We start from the raw sequence: 26,969 nt of genomic DNA, 5'->3' as shown, positions 1-26,969 counted from the left end.
ATAGAACTCCCAGCAATTACACTACTAGGTATTTACCCAAAGAATACTAAAATACTAATTCAAAGGGATACATGCCCCTGATGTTTATAGCAGCATTATCTACAATAGCCAAATTATGGAAACAGGGAAACAGCCCAAGTGTCCACTGACTGATGAATGGATAAAGAAGATGTGGTATATATAAACAATGGATATTACTCATATATATCTATATATATCTATATCTATCTATCTATATATATATAATATTAGCCATAATAAGAATAAAATCTTGCCATTTGCAATGACATGGATGCAGCTAGAAAGTATTATGCTAAGTGAAATAAGTCAGAGAAAGGCAAATACCATGTGTGTAATTTCATTTATATGTGTAATTTAAGAAATAAAACAAATGAGCAAAGGGAATAAAAAAGAGAGAGTGAGGCAAACTAAGAAACAGACTCTTAACTGCAGCAAACAGACTGATGTTTACCAGAGGGGAGGTGACGGGGGGTATGGGCTAAATAAGTGATGGGAATTAAGGAGTATACTTGTGATGAGCACTGGGAGTTGTATGGAAGTGTTGAATCACTAAATTGTAAACATGAAACTAATATTACACTGTATGTTAACCTATGGAATTTAAATAAAAAGAAATTTTAAAAAGGATCATACAGTGTTATCAAGTGGGAATCATACCTGGGATGCAAGAATGGTTCAACATATGCAGACAAAAATTGTGATATACCACATTAACAGAGTAAAAAATAAAAATCATACAATTATTTCAATAGATACAGAAAAAGAATTTGACAAAATCCAGCATCCTTTAGTGATAAACCCTCAAAAATTAGGCATAGAAGAAATACACCTCAACATTTTAGAAACTATATATGACAGTCCTACAGCTGACATCATTCTCAATGGTGAAAAGTCAAAAGCTTTTCCTCTAAGATTAGAAATGAGACAAGGATGCTCATTTTTAACATTCTTATGGAACATGGTACTTGATATCTTAGCCAGAGCATTTAGGCAAGAAAATTAAAAAATGTCACCCAAATGGAAAGGGAGGTAGTAAAATTTTCTTTTGCAGATAACATGATCTACATGTAGAAAACCCAAAAGACTCATAAAAAGTGTTAGGACTAATATATAAATTGAGTAATGTGGCAGGCGACAAAATTAATATGCAAAAATTAATTTGTTTCTATGCATTCACAAAAAAACTATTTGCAAAGCAAATTAAGAATACAATCCCATTTACAACAGTCAAAAAAAGCAAAACATGAAACTTAATTAACTAAGGGTGTAAAGGATTTATGTGATAATTATGAAACACCAATGAAAGAAATTAAAGCAGACAAAATAAGCATCCTTTGTTCATGGATTAAAAGAATTAATATTGTTAAAATGTACATATTACCCCCAATGATCCACAGATTTAATGCCATCTCTATCCAAATCCCAATGGCATTTTTTTACAGAAATTGAGAAAATTCTAAAATTTATATGGAACCATAAAAGAACCTGAATAGCCAAAGCAATTTGAGCAAGAAAATAAAAGCTGAAGCTATTATACTTCTTAATTTCAAGCCAAATTAGAAAGCTACAGCAATCAAAATAGTATGGTAGTACAATAAAAACAGACATATAGACCAATGGAACTGAACAGAGAACCCCAAAATAAATCCACACATTGATAAACAACTGATCTTCAAGAAGGGTGCCAAGACCACACAATGGAGAAAGCATGGTCTCCTTAATAAATGGTGTTGGTAAAACTGGATATCCACATGCAAAAGAATGAAACTGAACCTTTATCTAACACTATAAAAAAATATCAACTCAAAGTGCTTTAAAAACTTAAAGATAAGACTTGAAACCATAAAATTCCTAGAAGAAAACCTAGGGAAAAATGTTATTGACATTGACTTTGGCTATAATTTCTTGGATATGACCCCAAAAACACAGGCAACAAAAATAAAAATAGAAAAAGTGAAATAGTATCAAATTTGAAAACTGCACAGCAAAGGAAACAATTAACATATGAAAAAGTACTCTATAAAATGGAAGAAATATTTTCAAACCAAATATCTGATAACAGGTTAACATATAAAATATATAAGGAACACCTATAACTCAACAGAAAATAAATAGTGAGATTTAAAAATGGGGAAATGACAGGGCGCCTGGATGGCTTGGTTGGTTGAGCATCTGACTTCGGCTCAGGTCATGATGTCACAGTTCATGGGTTTGAGCCCTGCATCGGGCTCTGTGCTCACAGCTTGGAGCCTGGAGCCTGTTTCAGATTCTGTGTGTGTGTCTCTCTGCCCCTTTGCCACTCATGCTCTGTCTCTATCTCTTAAAAATAGATAAATGTTAAAAAATATTTAAAAAAATAAAAATGGGGAAATGACTTAGACATTTCTCCAAAGAAGATATATAAATTGCCAATAGGTGTATGAAAAAGATGCTTAATATTACAAACAACTAAGGAAATGAAAATAAAAACCATAATGAGATATCATCTAATACCTGTTAGGATGGCTATCAAATATTTATTATATACTAGTGTGTGTGTGTGTGTGTGTGTGTATATATATATATATATATATATATATATATAGTGTGTGTGTGTGTGTGTATATATATATATATAGTGTGAGTGTGTGTGTATATATATATATATACTAGTGTGTGTGTGTGTATATATATATATATATGTATATACATAGTATTGGTGAAGATGTAAAGAAAATCCTTAAACAATCTTAGTGGAAATGTAATTCAGTGCAGTTACTATGGATGAAAGTACAGCAGTTAACAAAAAAAAATGAAAATGAAAAATAGAACTACCATATGATCCAGAAATCTTAGTTCTAGGTATATATCTCAAAGATATCTATAGGTATATATCCCAAAGATATCTATATCTATCTATATCTATCTATATCTCTATGTCTATCTCTATATCTATATCATCTATCTATATTTAATCTATATCATCTATATATCTATATTTATCTATACCTATGTATTATCTATCTATCATCTATGTAAGAGATATCTGAACTCCCATATTCATTTCAGCATCATTTACAATAACTATGACATGGAAACAACTATAATGTTCACTGATGGGTGAATAAAGAAATGTAGTAAACAGTGCAATAATATTCAGCCTTAAAAAAGAAAGAAATCATGCCATTAGTGACAACATGGATGAATCTGGAGGACTTTAAGTTAACTGAAAAGAAGCTAGACACAGAAAGACAAATATTTTGTGATACCACTTATATAAATATAAAAGAGTCAAAATTAAAGCAGCAAGTAGAATGGTGGTTGTCTGGGCTGGGGGAAGGGGGAAAAGGGAAGGTATTAGTCAAATAGTACAATTTTTTTCGTCATACAAAATGAATAAGGAATAGAATTCTGTGCAGCATAGTGCCCATAGTTAGCAATACCATATTGCATAATTAACATTTGACTAAGAGAATGTATCTTATTGTATTAAGTGTTTTTATTTAAAAATAATCAGTGGGTGCTAGGAAGATTTTGAAGGTGGTGGATTTTTTTGTGGCACAGAATGTGGTGATTGTATTTATTTGCAAACTCGTCATTCTGTATATATTAAGTATGCACAGTTTTTGTATGCCAACCATTCCTCAATAAAGTGTTTTAAAACTTTAAAAATAATAATTATACACCACAAATAGGATTTATTGCAGGTATGTAAGGTTTGTTTAACATTTGAGAATTAATGTTATCTATCATATAAATAGGCTAAAGAAGAAAAATCACATGATCATATCAGTAGATGCAGAAAAAGCTTTTGAAAAATAGAACGCCTATTCATGTTAAAAAAAAACCTCCTAAAAAACTAGGAATGTAGGGGGAATGCCTTAATTAATAATATGTACAAAAAGTATAGCTAAAATCAGACTACATAGTGAGAAACTAGACTCTTCCCTTCTAATATCAGAAAAAAGGCAAGGAGGTCTTCACTAACCACTGCTTTTCAACATCTAACTGAAACTCCTAGTTAATGGAATAAGAGAATAAAATGAAACAAAATATATACAGAGTGGGAAGAAAGAAATAAAAGTGTCTTTTTTTTGAAGATGAAATGACTGTCTTTGTAGGAAATTCAAAAGAATCAATAACAAACCTGGAACTAATAAGTGATTATTACAAGGTTGAAAGATAGAAGGTTCATATATAAAAATCAATCACTTTCTTATATATCAGCAAGAAACAGGTGGAATTTAAAATTAAAAACATTATACCATTTATGTTGGCACCAAAGAAAGTGAAATACTTAGGTATAAACCTAACAAAATGTGTATAAGATACAAATGAGGAAAACTATAAAACTCTGATAAAAGAATTCAAGAAAGAGCTTAAAAAATGGGGAGTCCATGCTCATGGATAGAAAGACAATATTCTCAAACTGTCAACTTGATCTACAGATTCAATGCAATTCCAATAAAAGTCCCAGAAAATTATTCTGTGGATATAGACAAAATAATCTTAATATTTATATGTAGAGGCAAGAGATCCAGAATCAACACCACAGGATTGAAAAAAACAAAAAACAAAGTCAGGATATTGTCACTACCCATCTTCAAGACTACCACAGTAATCAAGACAATGTGGTATTGGCAAAAGAATGGGCAAATAGATCAATGGAAAAACAGCTCAGAAATTGATTCACACAAATATAGTCAACTTAACTTTGACAAACTTTGTCAAAGGAGAAAATATAGTCATTTCAACAAATGGTGCTAGAACAACTGGATATCCACATTCAAAAAATAATAATCTAGTTACAGACCTTATACCCTTCACAAAATTAACTCAAAATGGATCATAGATCTACATGCAAAACACAAAACTACAAAAATGCTGTAAGACATCATAGGAGAAGATCTAAATGACCTTGTGTTTGGTGATCAATAGCAAAGGTACCAAGTGCACAATACATAAAAGAAATAATTCATAAGGTGGACTTTATTAAAATTAAAATCTTCTACTTTATAAAAGACACAGTCAAGAGAATGAGAATACAAGTCACAGACATTGAGAACATACTTGCAAAAAATATAGAAACTGTTATCCAAAATAAACAAAGAGCTCTTAAAACTCAACAGTATGAAAATGAGCAATCTGATGAAAAAAAATGAACAAAACATCTTAACAGACACTTCACTGTATATCAACATGATATAAATATGGCACAAAAGCATATGTAAAGAATATTCAACATTATATGTCATTAGAAAATTGAAAATTAAAACAACAATGAGAGGGGTGACTGGGTGGCTCAGTTGGTTAAGCGTTGGACTTCGGCTTAGGTCATGATCTAGCAGTTCATGAGTTTGAGTCCTGCGTCAGGCTCTGTGCTGACAGCTCAGAGCCTGGAGCCTGCTTCAGAGTCTATCCCTCCCCCACTCACACTCTGTCTCTCTCAAGAACAAATAAATATTAAAAAATTTTTAAAAACCCGAGATATCACTACACATCAATTAGAATCACAAAATTCTAAAATACTGACAACAACAAATGTTGGCCATAATGTGGAGCAGTAGGAGCTTACGTTCCTTTCTGGTGGGAATGCAAAATGGTACAGCCCCTTGGGAAGACAGATTGGCAGTTTCTAAAACAAAACAAAACAAAACAAAACAAAACAAAACAAAACAAAACAAAATAAAACTTACACCTACTCTTACCAAATGATCCAGCAAACACATTCTTTAGTATGTACCCAAATATTGAATATGTATGTCCACTCAAAAACCTGCACACAGATTTTTATAGTAGCCTTATTTATAAGTGCCAAAACTTGGAAGCAATGAATATGTCCTTTAGTAGGTAAATGGATAAACTGTAGTACATACAGACAATAGAATATTATTCAGCGCTAAAAAGATGTGAGCTATCAAGCCATGAAAAGACATGGAGGATTCTTAAATATATATTACTAAGTAAAAGAGGCCAATCTGAAAAGACTACATGCTATAAGATCCCTACTATACGATATTTTGGAATAGAAAAAAAATGTGGAAAGTAAAAAGATCAGTGGTTGCCATTGTGTAGGGGGAGAGAGGAATCAATAGGCAATGTACAAAGGATTTTCAGGGAACTAAAGTTATTCTGTATAATACAATGGTGGGAACATGCAATTTAAAATTTGTCTAAACTCAGAATGCACATTATCAAGGTTGAACTCTAATATAAACTATGAATTTGGGTAATGATGTGGCAATGTAGATTCATTGATTTTAACAAATATATCACTCTAGTTTGAGATGTTAATAGTGGAGAAGGCAGGTGTGCATAGGGGCAGGGAATATTTGGGAGCTCTCTGCACTTACCCCTCAATTTTGCAGTGAACCTAAAAATTCTCTAAAAATTAAGTATTTTAAAAAAGCCACTGTTTTTACTAAGATTCAGCTATTTCTCTCCCTGTATTGCTGCAAGCCTCTGGGTAATTTTGAGCTCTGGAAAAGTTAATTCTAACAATTTTTGTGTTCTTCATTGTTTTTATCAAAAACTGAAATTTTGTAAGTTCTTATTCCACCATTTTTATTGACTTCACCCTGGACATTTCACATGATATAAGAAAATTTAAAAGGGGCGCCTGGGTGGCTAGGTCAGTTAAGCATCAGACTCTTGATTTCGGGTCAGGTTACAATCTCAGGGTTCCTGAGACGGAGCCCTGCATCAGCCTGCTTGGGATTCTCTCTCTCCTCTCTTTCTGCCCCTCCACCCTCTCATGCTCTCTCTCTCAGAAAAAATAAACATTTAAAAAAGAGAGAAAAGTTAAAAGAATTAACTTTCTTGGCAGATGATACCATAGGCCATTAACATTTTGATGTTAGGGATGTATGAAGTACAGTCTATGGTGGGGGAATCATATAAGGAAGCACATTTGTATGAGGTGGATGAAATGGTGGTATAGGGGCTAGGATGCAGTCAAATGCTTAGGGGTCCGAGTCTTTGGAAGGGAGTGACTAAGCCATACTTAACAGTTTTTCCTAGGGCTTCCCCAATGGGGATTCTCAAAATTATTTCATATTGAGCAGTGGGGTGAATTAAATCAGTACACCAGAGATAATTGGTCTTTGAGTTTTAAAAGAAGACACTCAGACAAGCCAAGACAAGGGTTGTTCAGGTGAGTTTTGATTCTCCTTTAGAATCTACAAAGGCATTAGAAACCAACAAGAATATGATAAATTACCTTCCCATAGAACTACTTTCAGAGAGCTTTTTTATTTTTCTTTTTTTTTCTTTTTACAATTTTCTATATTAGTTGGTAATGCCTCTCAGTTCAGCCACTGTTTTATCCCATCTCTTGTCTAGAAAAAAAAAAGAGATTTGTTTCAACAATTTTAGCTATAACCTAAGGCAATTGTCATATATATCTTCCTTTGAAATTGGAGAGGTGATTTTCCTCCATGACATGTATGTTAAGTACCTGCCACTTTTGTGTATCATTGTATGTATGGAGGTGGAGAGAGGGAATCTCCAATAAAAAGCTGAAAGAAACGTGGAGATTATTTCACAGGTATATGTGTATTCTAAAGGAGACCAAATTTGTTGCTTGATCATGCTATTCAAATTATATTTTTAATGTTTTAATTCTTTCCACGGCAAATAATTGTGATTTTAGAAATGGAAATTCTGTAATAACACAGGACATGATAAATATGGAATCAGCTGTGACAACATGTAATGTGTGCAGTGATGGGAAATAGAACACTACTCATCATCTTTCTTTTAACAACTTTATTTTTAAATATGTAAAAATATTGTTAAAATTGAAAGAAAAATGAACCTTTGAAGAAATCATGAAGGTAGATAGTTTTAAATATTCCTACTAATGACCAGACCCAAATTGAGTAGAAATGAAAGCATACAGAGTAATAATGCTTATCCACTTTAACATTGGAAATAATGTGTGTGGGGGGGAGGACAAGTGCAGCGATCACAAAGTCTAATCAGAAATTTCATAATATGCAAGTACCTTAATGGCATCGTTGTCAAGGATCCTAAAGTAAATGAATCTCATTTTTACTAATGCTTAATAATGAAATATTACAGTGCTTGGTAAAATATCACCCATCGTTTAACTGTCTTGTTACAAGCAAAACAATTTTTTTGACTTGTATTTTTTACCATCATTTGTTACTATAGTTGGCTCTTTTTATACAAGTGGATACTACCTATGCTTTCTGCTCAAGTTGGAAGTACCAGACGAGGCACAACTTATCCCTGCGTATTAAAGTATGAAAAAACTGTCTTGATTGTGTCAATGAATCATTTTATATTTTTTATAAGCAATCAGATCTTTTTTATCTTTTTTAATTTTATTTTTAAAATTTAAATCCAAATTAGCTGGCATATAGTGCAACAATGATTTCAGGAGTAGATTCCTTAGTGCCCCTTACCCACTTAGCCCATCCCCCCTCCCACACCCCCTCCAGTAACCCTCTGTTCTCCATATTTATGAGTCTCATGTTTTGTCCCCATCCCTGTTTTTTATATTATTTTTGTTTCCCTTCCCTTATGTTCATCTGTTTTGTCTCTTAAAGTACTCATATGAGTGAAGTCATATGATATTTGTCTTTCTCTGACTAATTTCACTTAGCACAATACCCTCCAGTTCCATCCATGTAGTTGCAAATGGCAAGATTTCATTCTTTTTGATTGCTGAGTAATACTCCATTGTATATATATACCACATCTTCTTTATCCATTCATTCATCGATGGATATTTGGGCTCTTTCCATACTTTGGCTATTGTTGATAGTGCCTCTATCTTGAAAAAGAAAACCAAAGCAGGAGGCATCACAATCCTGGACTTCAAGCTATACTACAAAGCTGTAATCATCAAGACAGTATGTCAAGACAGTATGGTACTGGCACAAGAAGAGACACTCAGATCAATGGAACAGAATAGAGAACCCAGAAATGGACCCACAAATATATGGCCAACTAATCTTTGACAAAGCAGGAAAGAATACCCAATGGAATAAAGACAGTCTCAACAGCTCTTTTTAAAAAATGTATTTACTTCGAGAGAGAGAAAGTGAGAGAGAGCAGGAGCATGAGCTGGGGAGGGGCAGAGAGAGAGAGAGTGAGAGAGAGAGAGAATCCCAAGTAGGCTCTGCATTGTCAGTGCAGAGTTCCATGTGGGGCTCGAACTCATGAACCCTGAGATCATGACCTGACCCAAAGTCAGATGCTCAACTGGTTGAGCCACCCAAGCACCTGTCATTTTGTTTCTTTATTGTAATCATATATATTGCTTTAAGATTTAGCAATCTGATAATTTACATTATGTAAAGAAAATGTGCCAGCTTTAGCATGAGTGTATTTACTGATATATTGTTCTATAGTTTATGTAAAATGATGAATTCTCCAACCTAGGGTTGCTGTTGCTAAAACTGTAGAACCTTCAAGGAAACCATATCAAGTGGTGTTTTATCTCTCCAATCCCCTTTCACCATAGTTCTTAATTCTTCCAATAAACACGATATCCTAATATTTTTTCCACTCCATAATCACTTAATGTCATTGCTTGAATATGTGTTTAGCATACACAGACTTTAGTAGATACACTATCTGGCTCTGCTAAATATATGGTGCTGTTGTGTGTGTGTGTTTTGTAAGTTTCTTTGTACATTTTGAATACTAACCCTTTCTGAGCTATGTCATTTGCAAATGTCTCCCATTCTGTAGGTTGCCTTTCAATTTTGCTGATTGTATCCTTCACTGTGTGGAAGCTTTTTATTTTAATGAAATCACAATAGTCTTTTATGCTTTTGTTTCCCTAGCCTCTGGATACATATCTAGAAAGAAGCTGCTATGGCCGATGTCAGAGAGATTACTGGCTGTGTTCTCCTCTACAATTTTTATGGTTTCATGTCTCACATTTAGGTCTTTCATCCATTTTGAATTTATTTTTGTGTAAGGTGTAAGAAAGTGGTCCCCAGAGAGATGGAGAGAGAATCCCAAGCAGGCTCTGCACTGCCAGCATGGAGCCTGATGCAGGGCTCGAACCCACAAACCGTGAGATCATGACCTGAGCCAAAATCAAGAGTTGGATGCTTGGGGCACCTGGGTGGCTTAGTCGGTTGAGCGCCCGACTTGGGCTCAGGTCATGATCTCACAGTTCGTGGGTTTGATCCCCACATCAGGCTCTACGCTGACAGCTCAGAGTCTGGAGCCTGCTTCAGAATCTGTGTCTCCTTCTCTCTCTGCCCCTCCCCCACTCACGCTTTGTCTCACTCTGTTTCTCAAAGATAAATAAATGTAAAAAAAAATAAGAAAAAGAGTTGGATGCTTAACTGACTGAGCCACCCACGCACCCCTGAGACACAGTAAGTTCTTAAGAACACTTCAAAAGTTTTGTAGTAAGAGATAAAAACTGGTGCTGTGAACTAGAATGCTGAAAAGGTACCTAAAACATTTATAAAGCTATATTTATATTCACTGCTTTCCTAAAGTGAATTGTTTAACGATAAAATGTAGGTCTGTCTTGAAATAGTGTAGGAAATCATACCAGTTTTACTGGGTGCTCAGCAACTACATTTAGATGTTTCAATTTCATTTTCCACTCAGTGACTATAATTCCTTTCACTTATATTTTCTTTCATGCTTAACAATTGGATTTGAATTAACTGAAATTTTAAACACATATTTGAGATAAATTCTTAAGTATTCCATTTGTTCTCTAAGCTTTGAAGTTAGATCTTCTAACTTTATTCTATATTGGATTGTTTTACATCTAATAAAATGGTATTATTGTAGGGATTTTCTCATATCCAATAGTTAATTTTGGTCTTGTCTATATGGGGAAAATGCAGTTATTCAATGACTTGGACTGTAATTAATTTGGAACCACTTTTCCTTATTCATTAATTAGTGACATATTTCAATTATCTGGACAGCTGCTTTGTTTTGCAGGTTGAAACATTGATTTAACATCCAGAATTTTAAGGAAATAACTTTCTATTTGCTCATGCTTTTCACTGATTTCACTCAATCTAAACAAGGACTATGTGAAACAATAGCCACAAGCTGTCAAAGAGAACTTTAGTTTTCAATTAAATGTAGTAGCATTCTATGGACATAAAGTAGATTTTTTTTCAGAGATATATAGGATTTGCTTTAAAATAGTGGGATATTTTTATTTAAAGAGCAAGTAAGAGTTTTCTATTTCACCTATGCTTTAGCATTAGTCATTTGTAAAGTGAAAACTTAAAGAACTTAAATTGGACAAGATAGTCCCAAGACAGTATCATTCAATTATAATGGATTAAGATCTGGAAAATTCAGATAATCCAACAGGTTATTTCCAATATTTACTGGAAGACACTTACGCTCTTTGAGTGAAAATAATAAATACTAAAAATTTTCAATAAATGTAATACACAATTATCATTAATGAAGGTGAATCATCTATTAATAGTTTTAAAACTTAATGTGACATTATTATATGGGAATTTAAAAATTTTATAAATTTATATACTCTAATGTATAATTTTATGTATTAAATCTAAGTTTATGGGGGGGACTTTTGTCCTTTTTAAAAGTTCAATTGGTTTGATTTACAATTTTTCATATATACAAATGAAGTTGAAATGAAACTTACTTAACTTTAAAAAAGTTCCAAGAATTATACAAAAGCACATAACACTTAAAATGATTTTGACTATTTCTTACTAAAAGTTAACTTATAACTTACCCCAGTCTGAACTCTGGATGATAGTCATGTAAGTGATTTCTCCACATTTAGTTGCCTAAAATTCTTAAGGAACTGAAAAGTGAATGTTTAAGAATCATGGCCTTTTAATTTAAGTGTTGTGTTTTCTAAGAGAAATCTTGAAAAATTGGAGATCCTAGAATTGGATTCTCCACAATGCACACATGAAAGTTTTCTTCTCTAGAATGGAATCATCTATGATTACAATCTTGAGTCAATACTTTTGACATTTCCAGACTCTTCCCTCACTTGGAACAGTGTCATTTTGTCTTTTGGTACTAAAAACAGTAATAAATAACCCTTAGACTGCATTTTTTTTTTTGCATCTTATCACTATGAACACATAGAGGTATCAGTTTAGTAAACAAGGGAAAGGTGGCACAAAAACAGAAGGAATTAAAAACTTGTTCTTCAGGAAAATGGATTATGTGCCCCCTTTTTGTAAACTGTCAGGATTACAATTCACATAACCCTTCTTCAGAGGTATTCACCTTGACTTAAGTAAACAGACACTGAATTTAATATAAATCTACTTATAGAATATTAAATATAGTCCTCTACCTTTCTAAAACACATAACCTCCCCAGCACGATTTTCATTTCAGGACACATATTGTGTACCTAGAAGATGATGATAACTTTCCCTTTAAAAATATATTTAGATGCTTTAGGGGCGCCTGGGTGGCGCAGTCGGTTAGGCGTCCGACTTCAGCCAGGTCACGATCTCGCGGTCCGTGAGTTCGAGCCCCGCGTCAGGCTCTGGGCTGATGGCTCAGAGCCTGGAGCCTGTTTCTGATTCTGTGTCTCCCTCTCTCTCTGCCCCTCCCCCGTTCATGCTCTGTCTCTCTCTGTCCCAAAAATAAATAAACGTTGAAAAAAAAATTTTAAAAATATATTTAGATGCTTTTAAAAGAAGTAGATTTTTAACCTTAAAAACTCTTTTAATTTATATTATTTACCTGCTGACATGATCTGAAAGCATTTCACCTGATAATAAATCTTGAGGAGTTACAGTAAGACAGAAGTTATTTGGACTTCACTGCCTGAGATACCATTGCTTTTTGAAGGCCTTTATTTTTTTTTAATTTATTTATTTATTTAGAGAGAGAAAGAGCACATGACCAGTGAAGGGCAGAGAGGGAGAGAGATAATCCCAAGCAGGCTCTGCACTGCTAGTGCAGACCCTAACATGAGGCTCAAACCCACAAACAGTGAGATCATGACATGAGCTGAAGTCAAGAGCCAGATGCTTAACCGACTCATCCACCCAGGTGCCCCTTGAAGGCATTTAATCCTAAGTATCCCAAAGCTACCCTACAAAACCCTCAAAACCATAAAGAAAATAACTTATGTAAAAATCCTTTTGTTCAAGGAGGTCACATGTAAGGCTTAAAAAAAATTATTTTCAATCCTCTTTATTCAAATATCCACTAATATATGTTCGGGTTGAATAATTTTATTGGGGAGAGGTGAACATTTGTTAAAACTTTTAAAACAGACATTTTAAATGTAAATGACTATGTAATACCAGTTTTTATTTAAAAACATTTTATTAGTGACTACTACAAATATACTGGATTTCCTTTTTTAACTGATTTTATAACTTAAAGATATTACAATATCTTTATTATTTTTCCATTTGGTATTGAAGCCACATTTTATATAGAAATGTTTTTTATGTTGTCTTTCTATGATAAAAAAATTTCTGAATAAGATATTAGTGTGAACTTTCATATCACTCTCTACTGTCATTTTCATGGAGACCTCCACTGATTATTAGCATACCAATGTTAAAACAAGAATTCAATCTTAGGATCCTGGGTTCTCTAGTTGAGCCAAAGGACCAAGTGTGACTTGGTCACATTTTATTTATAATGTAAAGTGGACTACTCACTAGAATTTTAGACAACAGTTCAAATTCTACCACCAGTCTACAATTTATAACAAGTAAATTTTCATAAATCATCATGAAACCACTTAAATTGGATTTAACAGGGTTATTCAATCCATCACTTTTAATTTGGAATCATAAGAGAAAATTTTGCAAAGAGGGCTCTCTGAAGACACTTCTCTCTTAGGACACTTATTCATTTACAGGGGTTATTTTCTTGCTCTTTCAAAGACTACATCTAAACAAAAAGGGGTTTCTATTGTTTCAAACACTAATGCAATTCATTTAGCACTACTTGTGACATAACAATTTTGTGAAAAATAACTTCACATCCCCCATATTAAAGAAAAACAAAACTAGAAGTGTAATGTGTTGAGCTTAAATATCACCTGTTACAAGTTAAATTTATTTACAGACACCATATACTCTAAATGGTATGTTTTTGCTCAAACTGACAAAATTTGAGGAAATCTGTTTCCTTAAGAAAGCACCGAAAAGCAATACAATGACATTTCAACAAATTAGCCCTTTCATTTATACATGCTAAAAAAGTGTTCATAAAAGGGAGCAGTGGATCAGCAATACGATTTCCAAACTTGTAACTTTTAACATTGTAACATACAGAATATGACCACAAAAGAACAGAAGTGAAAAGAAAACATCATTAAAAGTATTTTCTTTTACAATGCAAAGCAAATAAATCCTAAAGTACTTTAAAATATTGGGTTTTAGGCCTTGACAAAATGGTCTTTATAAGAATACTTTTCAAACTGTAGTCCCACAAACCTCCCAATCCTGTTTTAATGTTAAGTTACAGACTCAATTATTTTTTTTAAATCCTCTACAAATGGAACTGCCATATTCATAGATCAATATAATTTTGATAAGCATTACAAACTTTAAAACTTCGAATTTTTTCTCAATTGTAAACTTTTAACTCTCTATTTTCAAAGATGGATGAATCCTTCCAGATAATAGATCCATGCATGAAAAGAGTTTTAATCATATCTCAGACATTTTGCATATTGACCCTTATCAATGCCTAAAAACTAAAATATGGCTAAAGGCACATTTTAAAAATTGTTTATTTTGCATGAATTTTAATAGAACATTTCTGAGATGATATTAACAAATGGAATTCGGGCCTAGGATATTTTCCCAGTTTTTTGGAGAAGTTCATAACTGTTCCATCTCTGTTATTTTGTCTTTAATTTAAATAACTTGCCTTCAACTTTCCTTGACAAACTGGACATCAGTCACTATCAGAATATCTCTTAATTTAAAAGCTACAAATAGTCTACTAATATAACTTTAATAATTATGTGAAAACGTCTGTGAAATGCAAGAATATTTTGGTTTAAAAAAATATGTACCTATAACTAACACCAACTGTGTCCCACTGATATGAATACTAGAACTATGTCAAACGATTTTTTTTTTTGGTTTTGGTTAGGTTTCTGAGAAGAAAAAACAATTCCCAAACTAAGACTCAGTGTTGAATTTGTATAAAATAAAAGAGGAAAAGACAACATTTCTCTCTTGTAATGAAATGACATATGCTCTAGAGTCAAATTTAACTAACATCTATTAACTCCGTTAGGCAAAGAATCTGGAACTTTTTTTATAGGAAAATTTTCCCATTTATTATCTTAATGAACAGAATGAGGTAATACTGTATCTTAAGAAAACTAGCCTAATCCTGGAGAGATACTCATACGCTATTAAAGATAGATATTTTTCTGTTTGGTTAGAAGCAAAGGACAGCCTAGCTTGGAAAGAAAACCATGAGATATCAAACTATAGCTTTCTCTTTAGTGATACCATTTCCATTCAACAGGTTTGGATTCTCTTTCTTGAGAAAATCTTATATACCAAGTCTGAGCTTTTATACTACAATGAAAACACATATTTGAAAATGTTAGGAGTAAGCTGGTAGCTTTCAGGCCATTCTTCCAGCAGTATGTAAAGCTTTAGGAGAACACCATAGAGAATTTCCTCTTTAGGGAAAAAGGAGTTCAAATTCTCAATAGAACCAAAGAAAACTAAGGGAGCACATGAGGAATGTTTCCAAACAGCTTCAGAATTCTGCTATTCAGCATAAAATTCTATGGAAATACTGAATCTTTACCCATGACTCATAACTACTATAGTTCTTTTATTCCTAAATACTTTTCCCATATCTTTTGGAAGTGTTTTTTGGTACTTAAACATAGCATATACTATTTCAGTTTTATGTGCAAGCACTCCCACTGAAAACTAAAGATTACACTTTAGTACAGAAAGATAATTTTTCAGACAATACACTATGTTAATAGATTACTAAATTTTCTCTTTAATGTGGTATTTATAAATTCTTTATTTGTCCCAAGCAAAGAGGTGAATCCATATAATGTTTAAAAGCCTCAGGGTTGTATGATTGATAAATATGTGCATGTGTAAATACACATAAATACATTTTAAATATAATTCTTTAAAAATATACTGATGGCCAGTGGTGTGGTGGTATAAAACATCTTGGAAATATTTATTTGAAAATGCCATATTTTATGTACTTTTTGTGTCCAGTACTGTAATACAGAGAAGACAGATTAAGCACAGTTTATAAGTGACAAATTCTCAGAATATGCCTTTTGGATCATGCTGTGATGAAAAAACTTATGATGGTCAATGAAAACTGAGATGGAAAAACAAAAAATCAGAAGCAAGTTAAAATTTAAGTTGTCTGATGGTCTTCTCTATATTCATTCAGGTTGGTTCATCTTCTCTCATCTCCATTAATATTGGTTATGCATTATTTTCTTCATTATGGGAAAAATATTGTTTTAATTCTATTGGTAGATCTGCTAGCAGCATACCTGATGTAGTAGGCAAATAGTCAGATACCTGATGAATGTATGCAATTGTTGGATAAATTATAGTATTATGCAAAAACTCACATGAAGAGGCACTTGAGTAGCATGTTAGAAAAACTGATCTTTAGTAAGAGCAAAGTGAAAAAAATGCACTTCAATGAACAATAATGAAAATATTTTAACTTACTGATACTGAGTATCTCCAGATATATTAATACATTAGACAAATAGGTCCTAAAAATGATAAATACCATCCATAGCTAAAAAAAACATTGCTTGTTTTTTTGCTATCTGCCATTTAGAGTCTCTAACAGATAATGATAAAAAATGTTCACATTCATAGTTGGTCATTTTCATTCTTTTCAACTTATTTAGGGGAAAAAATGAAGACACTTATATAATTTTGATCGCAGTATTGATTTTACAGCTGGATGGTATTATTCTTCAGATCAACAACACTATTTTACAGTTAACAAATTGCTAATGTCCAGTGTTTTTAAGAAATATTTTTTTCAGTGTTCCTTGAAATAACAGTAGGATTTTGTATCTAACCCAATTTAATTGGAAAACAAAATAAGTGCTTATAAAGTCCAGAGTTTTAATCTCTTCTGAATCTGTTGTCTTTGAAATTAGGCATTTTTGTTAAGTATTGAAAACTCAGTGATGGTAATATTCACCAGAAAAAAATGGTGAAGTGAATGAAACACAGGAATTGATTGAATAAAAAAATGTTGGCACTTATCTTTACTGTACCTTTGAATTTGAAAATATGAGTCTCTTACATTTTAATCAAAGATTCAGGCATCTGTCATGTATTTTTCAGGACAAATTTGAGTCTTACTTAAGACTTAGTAAGATCTGAAAATCATTTTAAGTGGTCCACAACATTTGAAAGTTATTATAGCTAATTAATAACACTTGAAAATCATTTACAGTGGTCAGTTTATAGATGATATTGTACTTACTATGATGGTTTAAGTTATAATTAATGGAAAATAGTTGATAACTGAAGAAATATAAAAAATAGATTTTAATTTTATGGATTTTGGAAACTTGCTTTTAAGAGGTGTTTAATTAAAGCAAAGTTTCTGGGGGGGGGTGTGTGTGTGTGTGTGTGTTTAGACCATACCATTTGGCACATGAAAGTGCAGTGGTTGGTATGGTTGGAAAATAATCGGTGGTGGTCCAGATGTTACATAATAATTAGGATACCCTCCCTCGGCAGCAAAGTATGGAGCAGGCTGATAAAAGCAAGTTACATTGTCTGTATTGGGTAAAATATTCTGTTCTCCAAGTACTTTTAAAGCCATAAGGGTGATCATATTGAGTGTCTGCCTTCTTTCACGACCCATAAGGCAAACAGTGCTTTCATTCACAACTCCACGCAAGGTCATAAGGTAGTCATATTTGCTATTTTCTTCACCTATGAAATGGTTACGGAGGTACGATTCAATCTTCTTTTGCTGTTCTACTACATCAGGAAAATCAATGAAGAATCTAGAACACATGTAACGTTCCAGTGTCTTGATTTCTGCTTCACAAGCTGGTTTAAAATCACGAACCAGCAAGTTGCTGTACTTCAGAAGGCCACCACCTCTAATCTCTTCAGGTTTTCTAGTAGATATAAGCTTGTATTGCAAATGTGTCATTGCTTCTTGGAAGTCTCCATACATGCTTTCAGCTATCACAACAGGATAATATTCTTTGGTTAGCCTAGCATTTTTGTCACTGTAAAATTCTAACATGGGATCCAAAACAATTTGAAAGGAATCAACACTAAATTCAAATTGCCGTCTGAGTGAATTCACAAATTTTAGCTCTACATTTTTTCCAGTGTTGTTTGAAAGAGAAATGAGACTCCAACGATCATGCATATTGCAAACTTTGACCATCTTCTGCACATAAGCCTCTTTCATGGTCTTTAGGGTGATCTTTTCCTTTTTCACACCTTTTGGTAAAAAGTCCAGTAGACAACCTAGAACTGCATCCTTAATAACTTGAAATTCCTGATCACTTGGTAATTCAACACCAAAAATAACATCAAGATCCTTATAGCTGATTCCACTGTGGCTTGCGAGTATATAACTTGCTGTGGAACCATTCAATCGGGAATCTTTAACAATAATTCCTTGCTCTATCAATTGGTCTTTCACAACATGAATGATATCTTTTGGTTTTACCTCCAATGTGGGGAAATTTCCCCTTCCATGAATTGGAATTACTTCATCTAACACTTGATCCAGTATTATAACTTGATCCCAAGTGAGATTGCTAAATCTGATTTCAGACATTGTAAGATCAGGAGATCAACTAGAAAGCAAGCAAATATTGAGAGGAAATGTTAGCATCACAAAATCAGTGTTATACTTAAAGCATACGAAAAAGTTAAAAATAGACTTACCCTCATAAACAAAACTAATACTAGGAAGTAAATTGTCACTGTTCCTAATTGTGTTTAAATATATTTTTTAAAGTTTTTATTTAAATTCCAGTTAGTTAACATACAGTATAATATTAGTTTCAGGTGTACAATATAGTGATTCAACACTTTCATTCAATAGCCAGTACTCAATCACAGCAAATGCACTCCTTAATCCCCATCACCTATTTTACCCATTTCCCCACCCACCTTCCCTCTGGTAACCATAAGTCGTTCTTAATAGCTAAGTGAAATAAAAGCCACTATGATTATGTCAAAATTCTTAGATCCACTAGTGCATGCAAACAGACATTCTCAAGGAATTGTTAGAAATGTAATTATTTTGTTATGTAAGATGGTGGCCTTTCTCAATCTTTCTTCATGTAAATACTATAATGATTGTATTTGGTATAATTTTTTTTCATGAAATAAGCATAGTACATCACTGACATTAGTTGTCATTAATTTCAAGTGAGATCAAAGAGCTTGTCTGTGTGTGTTAGACCCAGCTGACTGAAGGCATGATGTTTAGAAGCAATGCATAGAATCTTTAATCCAAAAGATTTAAGGAATTATGGTTTCATATATGTTACTGCTCTCATTTTAAAGATTACTGAAGTCCATTAGGTTATGAATTCCTTGAATTGCCTGAGGATATAAGGATAGTACCTAACTTATCATCTCTTCTATGTGCCCAGTAACTCTAAGAAATGTTGAAGGAGGAGAACCTGGGTGGCTCAGTCAGTTAAGTGTCTGACTCTTGATTTTGGCTTAGGTCATGATCTCAAGGTTTGTGAGTTCAAGCCCCACCTTGGGCTCTACGCTGACAGTGCACAGCCTGCTTGGGATTCTCTCTCCCCTCCTCTTTCTGCCACTCCCCTTCTTGCACATTCTTTCTCTCTCAAAATAAAGAAATAAAAAAAAGAAATGTTGAAGGAAATAATAAATGTCATTTTAAAATGAAGAACAGGGAAAAAATGCAAAACAGGAGCACCTGGGTGGCTCAGTCGGTTGAGTGTCTGACTTAGGTTCAGGTCATGATTTCATGGTTCTTGGGTTCCAGACCTGCATCAGGCTCTGTGCTGACAGCTCAGAGCCTGGAGCCTGCTTTGGATTCTGTGTCTTCCTCTCTCACTGCCCCTCCCCATCTTGCACTCTCTCTTAAAAATAATAAATATGTGGGGCGCCTGGGTGGCTCAGTCGGTTAAGCGTCCAACTTCAGCTCGGGTCACGATCTCACGGTCCGTGAGTTCGAGCCCCGCGTTGGGCTCTGGGCTGATGATGGCCCAGAGCCTGGAGCCTGCTTCCGATTCTGTGTCTCCCTCTCTCTCTGACCCTCCCCCGTTCATGCTCTGCCTCTCTCTGTCTCAAAAATAAATAAACGTTAAAAAAAATTTTAAAAAATAATAAATATGAAAAAAACTAAAAAAATAAGTACAATGAAAAACAAATGAGACTACTATATTTTTCTCCAAAATGGGGGCAAAGATATAAAAAAACTGTAAGATTCCTGAGCTTTAAAAACTGTTTTCTGCAGATATACAGTATGATATGCTCAGGAAACTTTACAGTTTGGAGTTAAGAAATTTAGTTATAAATACTATATATGCAATTGTTAAATATAAGTCTATTATGTAATTAGGTACAATTACAGTTATTAAATGGACCTTCAAATACTCTAGTAAGCTGTCAAGCAGATATATCTAGGAAAATAAATAAAGCTAGTTATGGATGTAGCTTTGGGTTTAGGCTTTCTTTCATGAATACTAGAAATTAAAAAAACATATGAAATTTAAGGCATATTTATATAGATAGTATTCATATTTTTCCCATGTAAATGTGTATAGATAGTATTCATATTTTTCCCATGTAAGGAGGTATTAGAACAGAATATCAATATTTAGAATTTAGTGTTGTATGTTTCCCTAGTAGACTAGAGCAAATATTATCATCTTATTTGACATCTGTAGAATCAGCTTTTTTCTCTTTTTTTGCTTTTTTTATTTGCTTGTTTATTTCCAGTATAAATAACATATAATGTTATATTAGTTTCAAATGTACAATATAGTGATTCAACAATTCTATACATTACTCAGTACTCATCACACATCATGATAAATGTAGTCTTTTTTTTTTTCTTGAGAGACACGGAAATAGATGGCACAAATGAGGGAGGGACAGAGAATCCCATGAGGGGCAGAGAAAGACAGAGAGAGAAGTAGGGCTCACCCGAAGTGGGCCTTGTGTTTTTTACCTGAAGTGGGGTTTGTGCTCACCTGAAGCAGGGCTCGAGCTCACCCAATGTGGACTTGAACTCACAAATCATGAGTTCATGACCTGAGCTGAAGTCAGATGCTTAGCACCTGAGCCACCCAGGAGCCCACAGTAAGTGTACTCTTCATCCCCTTCCTCTATTTCACCCATCCCTCCACCCACCTCTCCTCAGGTGACCACCAGTTTGTTTTCTGTGTTCTGAGTTTAAGATTGTGTGTTTTTGTTTGTCTCTTTATTTCTTTCTTCATTTGTTTCTTAAATTCCACTTATGGGTGAAATCACATGGTATTTGGCTTTCTCAGACTGACTTTGATAGTCCAAGCACTGGCAAAAGATCAATTAAAGAATGGCAAATCTATGTCAGTGGGAATATAAGACTAAATCTATTGTTTCTGTATATGAAATCTCCATGCATATGAATATTGTTTCTGTATATGAAATCACCATATATATGAATAAAAGTACTTATTTTTATTATGTGATGAAATGGCCCATGTAATGTATTGTTTCATTTTAAGCCACATTAATTACTAATGCTCAGAAAGTTTTATTAGCAATGTCAATATCCAAATCAATCCTTAAAGATGAATGGGCTGAACTGACTACACACCAGGCTGTTGGAGTTTGGTTATTCATCCATCAAGTGAAATAGTATGTATAATGACTTTAGAACATTAGAAAAAATAAAATGTTACATGAAGAATAGAATATGCAGTAAAAACTGGCATGCCTATTTCCTAATTTCTCTTCCTGAATTGTCACTGAATTGTTTCAAGCTAACAAAGTTTGTTATCCTCAAATTCTCAATCTAGAAAAATGATAATTCATAACATTGGCTGGCTTCATGTAAGGGCCTAAGGAAGATCAAGCATTTACCCAATATTTTAGAAATATCACATGTAAATTATTTAACTTTGATATAGAAAAAGTTTCCAAGTTCCTTTTTAATATGTAAATTTCTTTTGCAAATGGCAATTTTCCTTTCCTTAATGGTTAAAAGTTTAAAATTTTAGTTAAAAGTTTAGTTAAAAGTTTAAAATTCAATGGTCTATTACCAGGCCTACAATCCCCATGTGAACCTAAACCTTTAATCACCAATCATCTGAAAATAAAGATCACTTACATTGATATACTGCCATTATTTAAATTACCACATTCGGGGCACCTGGGTAGCTCAGTCAGTTGAGTGTCCACTTCGGCTCAGGTCATAATCTCGCGATTCTTGGGTTCCAGCCCCATGTCGGGCTCTGTGCTGACAGCTCAGAGCCTGGAGCCTGCTTCGGATTCTGTGTCTCCCCCTCTTTCTGCCCCTCCCATTCTCATGCTCTGTCTCTCTCTTTCTCTCAACAATAAATAAACGTTAAAAAAATAAATAAAAATTACCACATTCTTTTCCATACAGAAGTTTCCAGGATATTTATGTGCAAATAAAACCATCCAAAGACATGACTAAGTTAACTGTCAGAATGCGGGAGTCCTTGATCAAAAGGTGTCCTTCAAATCAAGAAATAGGAAGTCTTACTTTGTATCTTGAGTCTTCTCATAGATATAAGAGGAGGAAGGGAAGGGTCAGAATTTTGTTTCCCAGGCAGAATAATACTATGATCTTTCAAGGACAAGAAAGATGTTGTCCAAAGGTTAACTTTACCTTACACTAGAGAAGTAGTGTAGGGAAATTGATCATCATTGAACAACTATAGACTTGCTGCTTGATTACCCTATGTTAATGATACCCTATGTTAATTACCCAAATTTCTGGTTTTCAGAATTATCTAGAGAGCTTTAAAAAAAATACACATACGGAATATTTTAGGCCTGGTATTTCTTGTTACAAAAGTAACAGTGACACCACCTTGCTAAAATGTAGGAAAACTGTCTTTGGTTGAGCAATATATTACTTAAATATCAAAATTGGAGCTTTGATAACCAGCTATTTTCTCTCATGTTTCTCTATGCACAACTATGTAAACATACTTTTTCTTAAGTTTATTTATTTATTTTGAGAGGGACAGACAGCATGAGAAGGGGAGGGGCAGAGAGAGAGAGAATCCCAAGCAGGCTCCACACTGCCAGCACAGACCCCAATGCAGGGCTGAACCCACAAAACCGTGAGATCATGACCTGAGCCAAAACTGAGAGTTGGATGCTTAACTGACTGAGGCACCTAGGCACCCCCATAAGCATACTTTTTAAATCAAGCCTACTTCTGTACTGAATTAACATTATTACCAGCTGAGGAATTTCAAGCTATCATCTCACCAATCACCTCTACAGCTACATATACAGGAAATGCAAATTAGAATTTTAAAAAATAGTTTTAGAGAAAAGCATAATTATGAAAATAAATCTGTGATACACAAAAACACATATATACATATAGACATACATGAGCATACAAAATATTATGAACTATATGTCACAATGGAATAAATATATGTGATTTATATTGATCTGGAATCTATATATGCTTCCATCAATGCTCACCACTATAAACATGGATAATCAAGATTTGAGAGTAATGTTATGTTTTCCTGGCACATCTACTATTTTAGCATAATGTACAATATCCATATAATTTTGTAGTTACAGATTTCACACATGGCAATAAAATAATAAGACTTATCTTCATGTGGGGGTTATGGCTCAGCAGTTAACTTCATTTAACAAAATCAAATACTTATACATCAATAACAACAAATATTATAAAACTTGGAAAATTTAATTTGAATTGCTGAACCAAAGAGCATGGATAAATATAAACTTTGGATGACTGATGGATATCATATTACAGGTGGGAAAATGCCAACAAAACCATTCACAATGCTTAAGTTTACCTTGGATACAGTGCAGTTCTTAGTTACTGAAAGTATGTTTATTGAACATAAAATATAAAGCTATATTTTGAAAGACTAACAGCTCAAATTATAGGCAGAAATCCTTCAATAATGCATCATGTAAACTCAAACAGAAGTACAAAATCTGAAATTCCTAATTATTCATCTCCAAATGAGGAAATCAGCAGTAGTTCACTATTTTGCAGAGTATATAAATCTCGTTCTCTCTGACTTGTCCCAGTTTACTCATCCTTAAAGCTATCACTTTTTCCATCTACTTTAACTAATATTAGTGTGCCCCAAATGTATCCAACTATAGTAAACACAGAACGTGGTTTCCATTATTCAATTGGTTAAATTCACTGGAGTGCAAGGCAAGATGAGTAAGTTGCCAAGATTTCACAAAGAATTGCAAATAGATACTTATATAATAAAGCATAATTGTTCTCCCTATCACCACCTTATGGTCCTTCTGACTACAGGAAAAAGAGGAAAACTTAGCCACTGTTTTCAATTTGTATTAATACTAGAATAGTATTTCCAAAGAGAGAGAAAAAAGGCTTAAGACTTACGCTGGAAAGACTACCTCAAGAATGCAATACAGTTGAATTAATGTGATGATTCAGTGGATCCTTTAATGAAGATAGGAATTTTCATTTTATCACTGAACAAAATAATGAATCAACCAGTAAAACTGCAGGAAGAAAAAAATGCAGTGATGGGGTTCTTTGAAAAATGTATGTACAAGTAATCTAGTGATCCTTGGCCAGTAGTCCTACAAATAATACACACACACACACACACACACACACACACACACACACACACAGACATATATACACAGACAGATAAAGAGAAAGTTTCAGGTGTACAACAGTGATTCAACTTCTCTGTACTTATGCTATGCTCACCACAAGTGATGATAGCTGAAGGTTTTAAAATGGGAAGTTTTAAAAATGTATATAAAGTAAGATGGAAGTTAAAAAAACTCTAAAAGAACCAGTTTTCCTTTCAATTCACTAGTTCTTTGTTCTGCCAAACTTCGAGTAGGTTTTGCTTACAAGGAGACATAGAAATAAGCCTGTGTATAGAGTCTAACTGTAGATGCAAAATATTTTAAGGTAAATTCATTCTTTTTATTCATTTTTACATTCTTTTAATTCCAGTATAATTAACATGAAGTGTTATATTAGTTTCAGGTGTATAATATAGTGATTCAACAGTTCCATACATCACCCAGGGCTCATCATGACAAGAGCACTCCCTAATCCCCATTAGCTATTTCACCCATCACCCCACAACCTCCCCTCTAGTTACCATCAATTTGTTCTCAATAATTAAGAGTCTGTTTCTTGACTTGTCTCTTTATTTTTCTTTGCTCGTTTTTTTTTAATTCCACATGAGTGAAATCATATGGTATTGTCTTTCTATGACTGACTTATTTCAGTTAGCATTATACTCTCTAGCTCCATCCATGTCACTGCAAGTGGCAAGATTTCACTCTTTTTATGGCTGGATAATATTCCATTGCACTCTTAATAATAAATACTAACATTAAGTTCTGTGGACAACCCATAAAATTATTTTTATAAACATCATAATCACAATATATTTATCAATCTAAATAGGCAGCTATTTTATAATCTGTTAAAAATAAATATCTTGACTAAAAGTCATTGATTATAATAAAGTATTTGCGTGTTCATCTTTGTGGATTTTTCTGTTAGGCCATTACATTCAAAAGATTTAATTACAAAGAATTAATTTTACCTAAATTTTAATTTCAGGTAAAATTTAGCAAAGGATGAATGTTTCAAAAGAAAAAGTGTAAACATTTGAAAGGGAAGCTGTGTATTTCCTTAGTTTTTAATATAGATAAAAATTCTAATATTTGTTTATAATCTAATTTAGAATGCTTATATGAAGCCTCTATTATTGTATGTATGCAATTTTTATATGATTGACCACAGTGCTTAAGTCCTAGAACAAATCTTGTATCACAAAACACTATATTATTTATGCCATAATGCACTGCTGATGTTACAATTCTATAGCATTTAAAGATTTGGAAGTGACTTCTCACTATCAGTTCACTTTTGGCATTAGTCATTTTCAAATTTAGTTCTGAAGAATAAATCTCATCACATTGATGCTATAACAGTTCCAATTTACATTACTTCAAAAACTATTAGTACAGAATTCTACTAATAAAACAAATGGGTTCATTTTTCAAAGTTATAGCCTCTTACAAATGTACTTCAGACAATGATGAAACTTAAGAAAAAGATGTTTATTTAAATTTTTTTCTTAATTAAAAAATGTTTTAATTATGTTAAAAACACGTGTAATAACTTTATTTTCAATGAATAGAAGTGGCAAAGTGCTCAGAGACGTCACTGGACTTAAAATTAGGCTTGGGGGTACCTGGGTGACTCAGTCGGTTGAGTGTCTGACTCTTGGTCATGATCTCACAGTTCGTGAGTTTGAGCCCCACATTGGGCTCTGCGCTCACAGCTCGGAGTCTGCTTGGGATTCATTCTCTCTCTCTCTCTCTCTCTCTCTCTCTCTCTGTGTGTGTGTGTGTCCTTTCCCCATTTTCTCTCTCTCTCTCTCTCTCTCAAAAATAAGCAAAAACAAAAAATAGGCTTGGGCCATGGAGCGAGAAGTAGAAAAATGTCAACTTCTCATGTACCAAAAGATAGAAGTGTTCAAGATTTCTAGTTTCTACTCATACTCCTATAACGCAGGCAGGTAGATTCTATTTTAGCTTATTAACATCCTAGTCTGTCATCCTCTTCACTTTATGACCATCTCTTTTCAAACACTGCTTAGCTCTAATTTTCATTCTAATACTGTTTTTACAGAAAATTTACATGAATTCCTGGTTTCCTGCCATTTATGATTAGGGAAATAACTTGTTCTTGAAATTCTTACATGTGGATAGAACCATG

At 33.3% G+C, this 26,969-nt stretch overlaps 1 protein-coding gene across 3 annotated transcripts in view; it reads right to left on the bottom strand.

Moving 5' to 3' along the window:
* Positions 1-14,007: 14,007 nt before the first annotated feature.
* TENT5D (terminal nucleotidyltransferase 5D) overlaps positions 14,008-26,969 on the bottom strand; it is an 87,192-nt gene continuing 74,230 nt past the window's right edge. For all 3 annotated transcript variants that reach the window (XM_019824025.3, XM_045050978.1, XM_019824026.3), the window contains one exon: positions 14,008-18,801. In XM_019824025.3, the coding sequence (XP_019679584.1) occupies positions 17,610-18,782 (1,173 nt within the window). In that variant the 5' untranslated portion in view covers positions 18,783-18,801 and the 3' untranslated portion in view covers positions 14,008-17,609. The remainder of the gene's footprint in view (positions 18,802-26,969) is intronic.

Source organism: Felis catus, chromosome X (assembly GCF_018350175.1).
Source record: "Felis catus isolate Fca126 chromosome X, F.catus_Fca126_mat1.0, whole genome shotgun sequence".
In the NCBI taxonomy this organism is placed as follows: Eukaryota; Metazoa; Chordata; class Mammalia; order Carnivora; family Felidae; genus Felis; species Felis catus.
The sequence above is the reverse complement of the archived record's forward strand: the minus strand, read 5'-3'. Positions and strand labels throughout refer to the sequence as shown.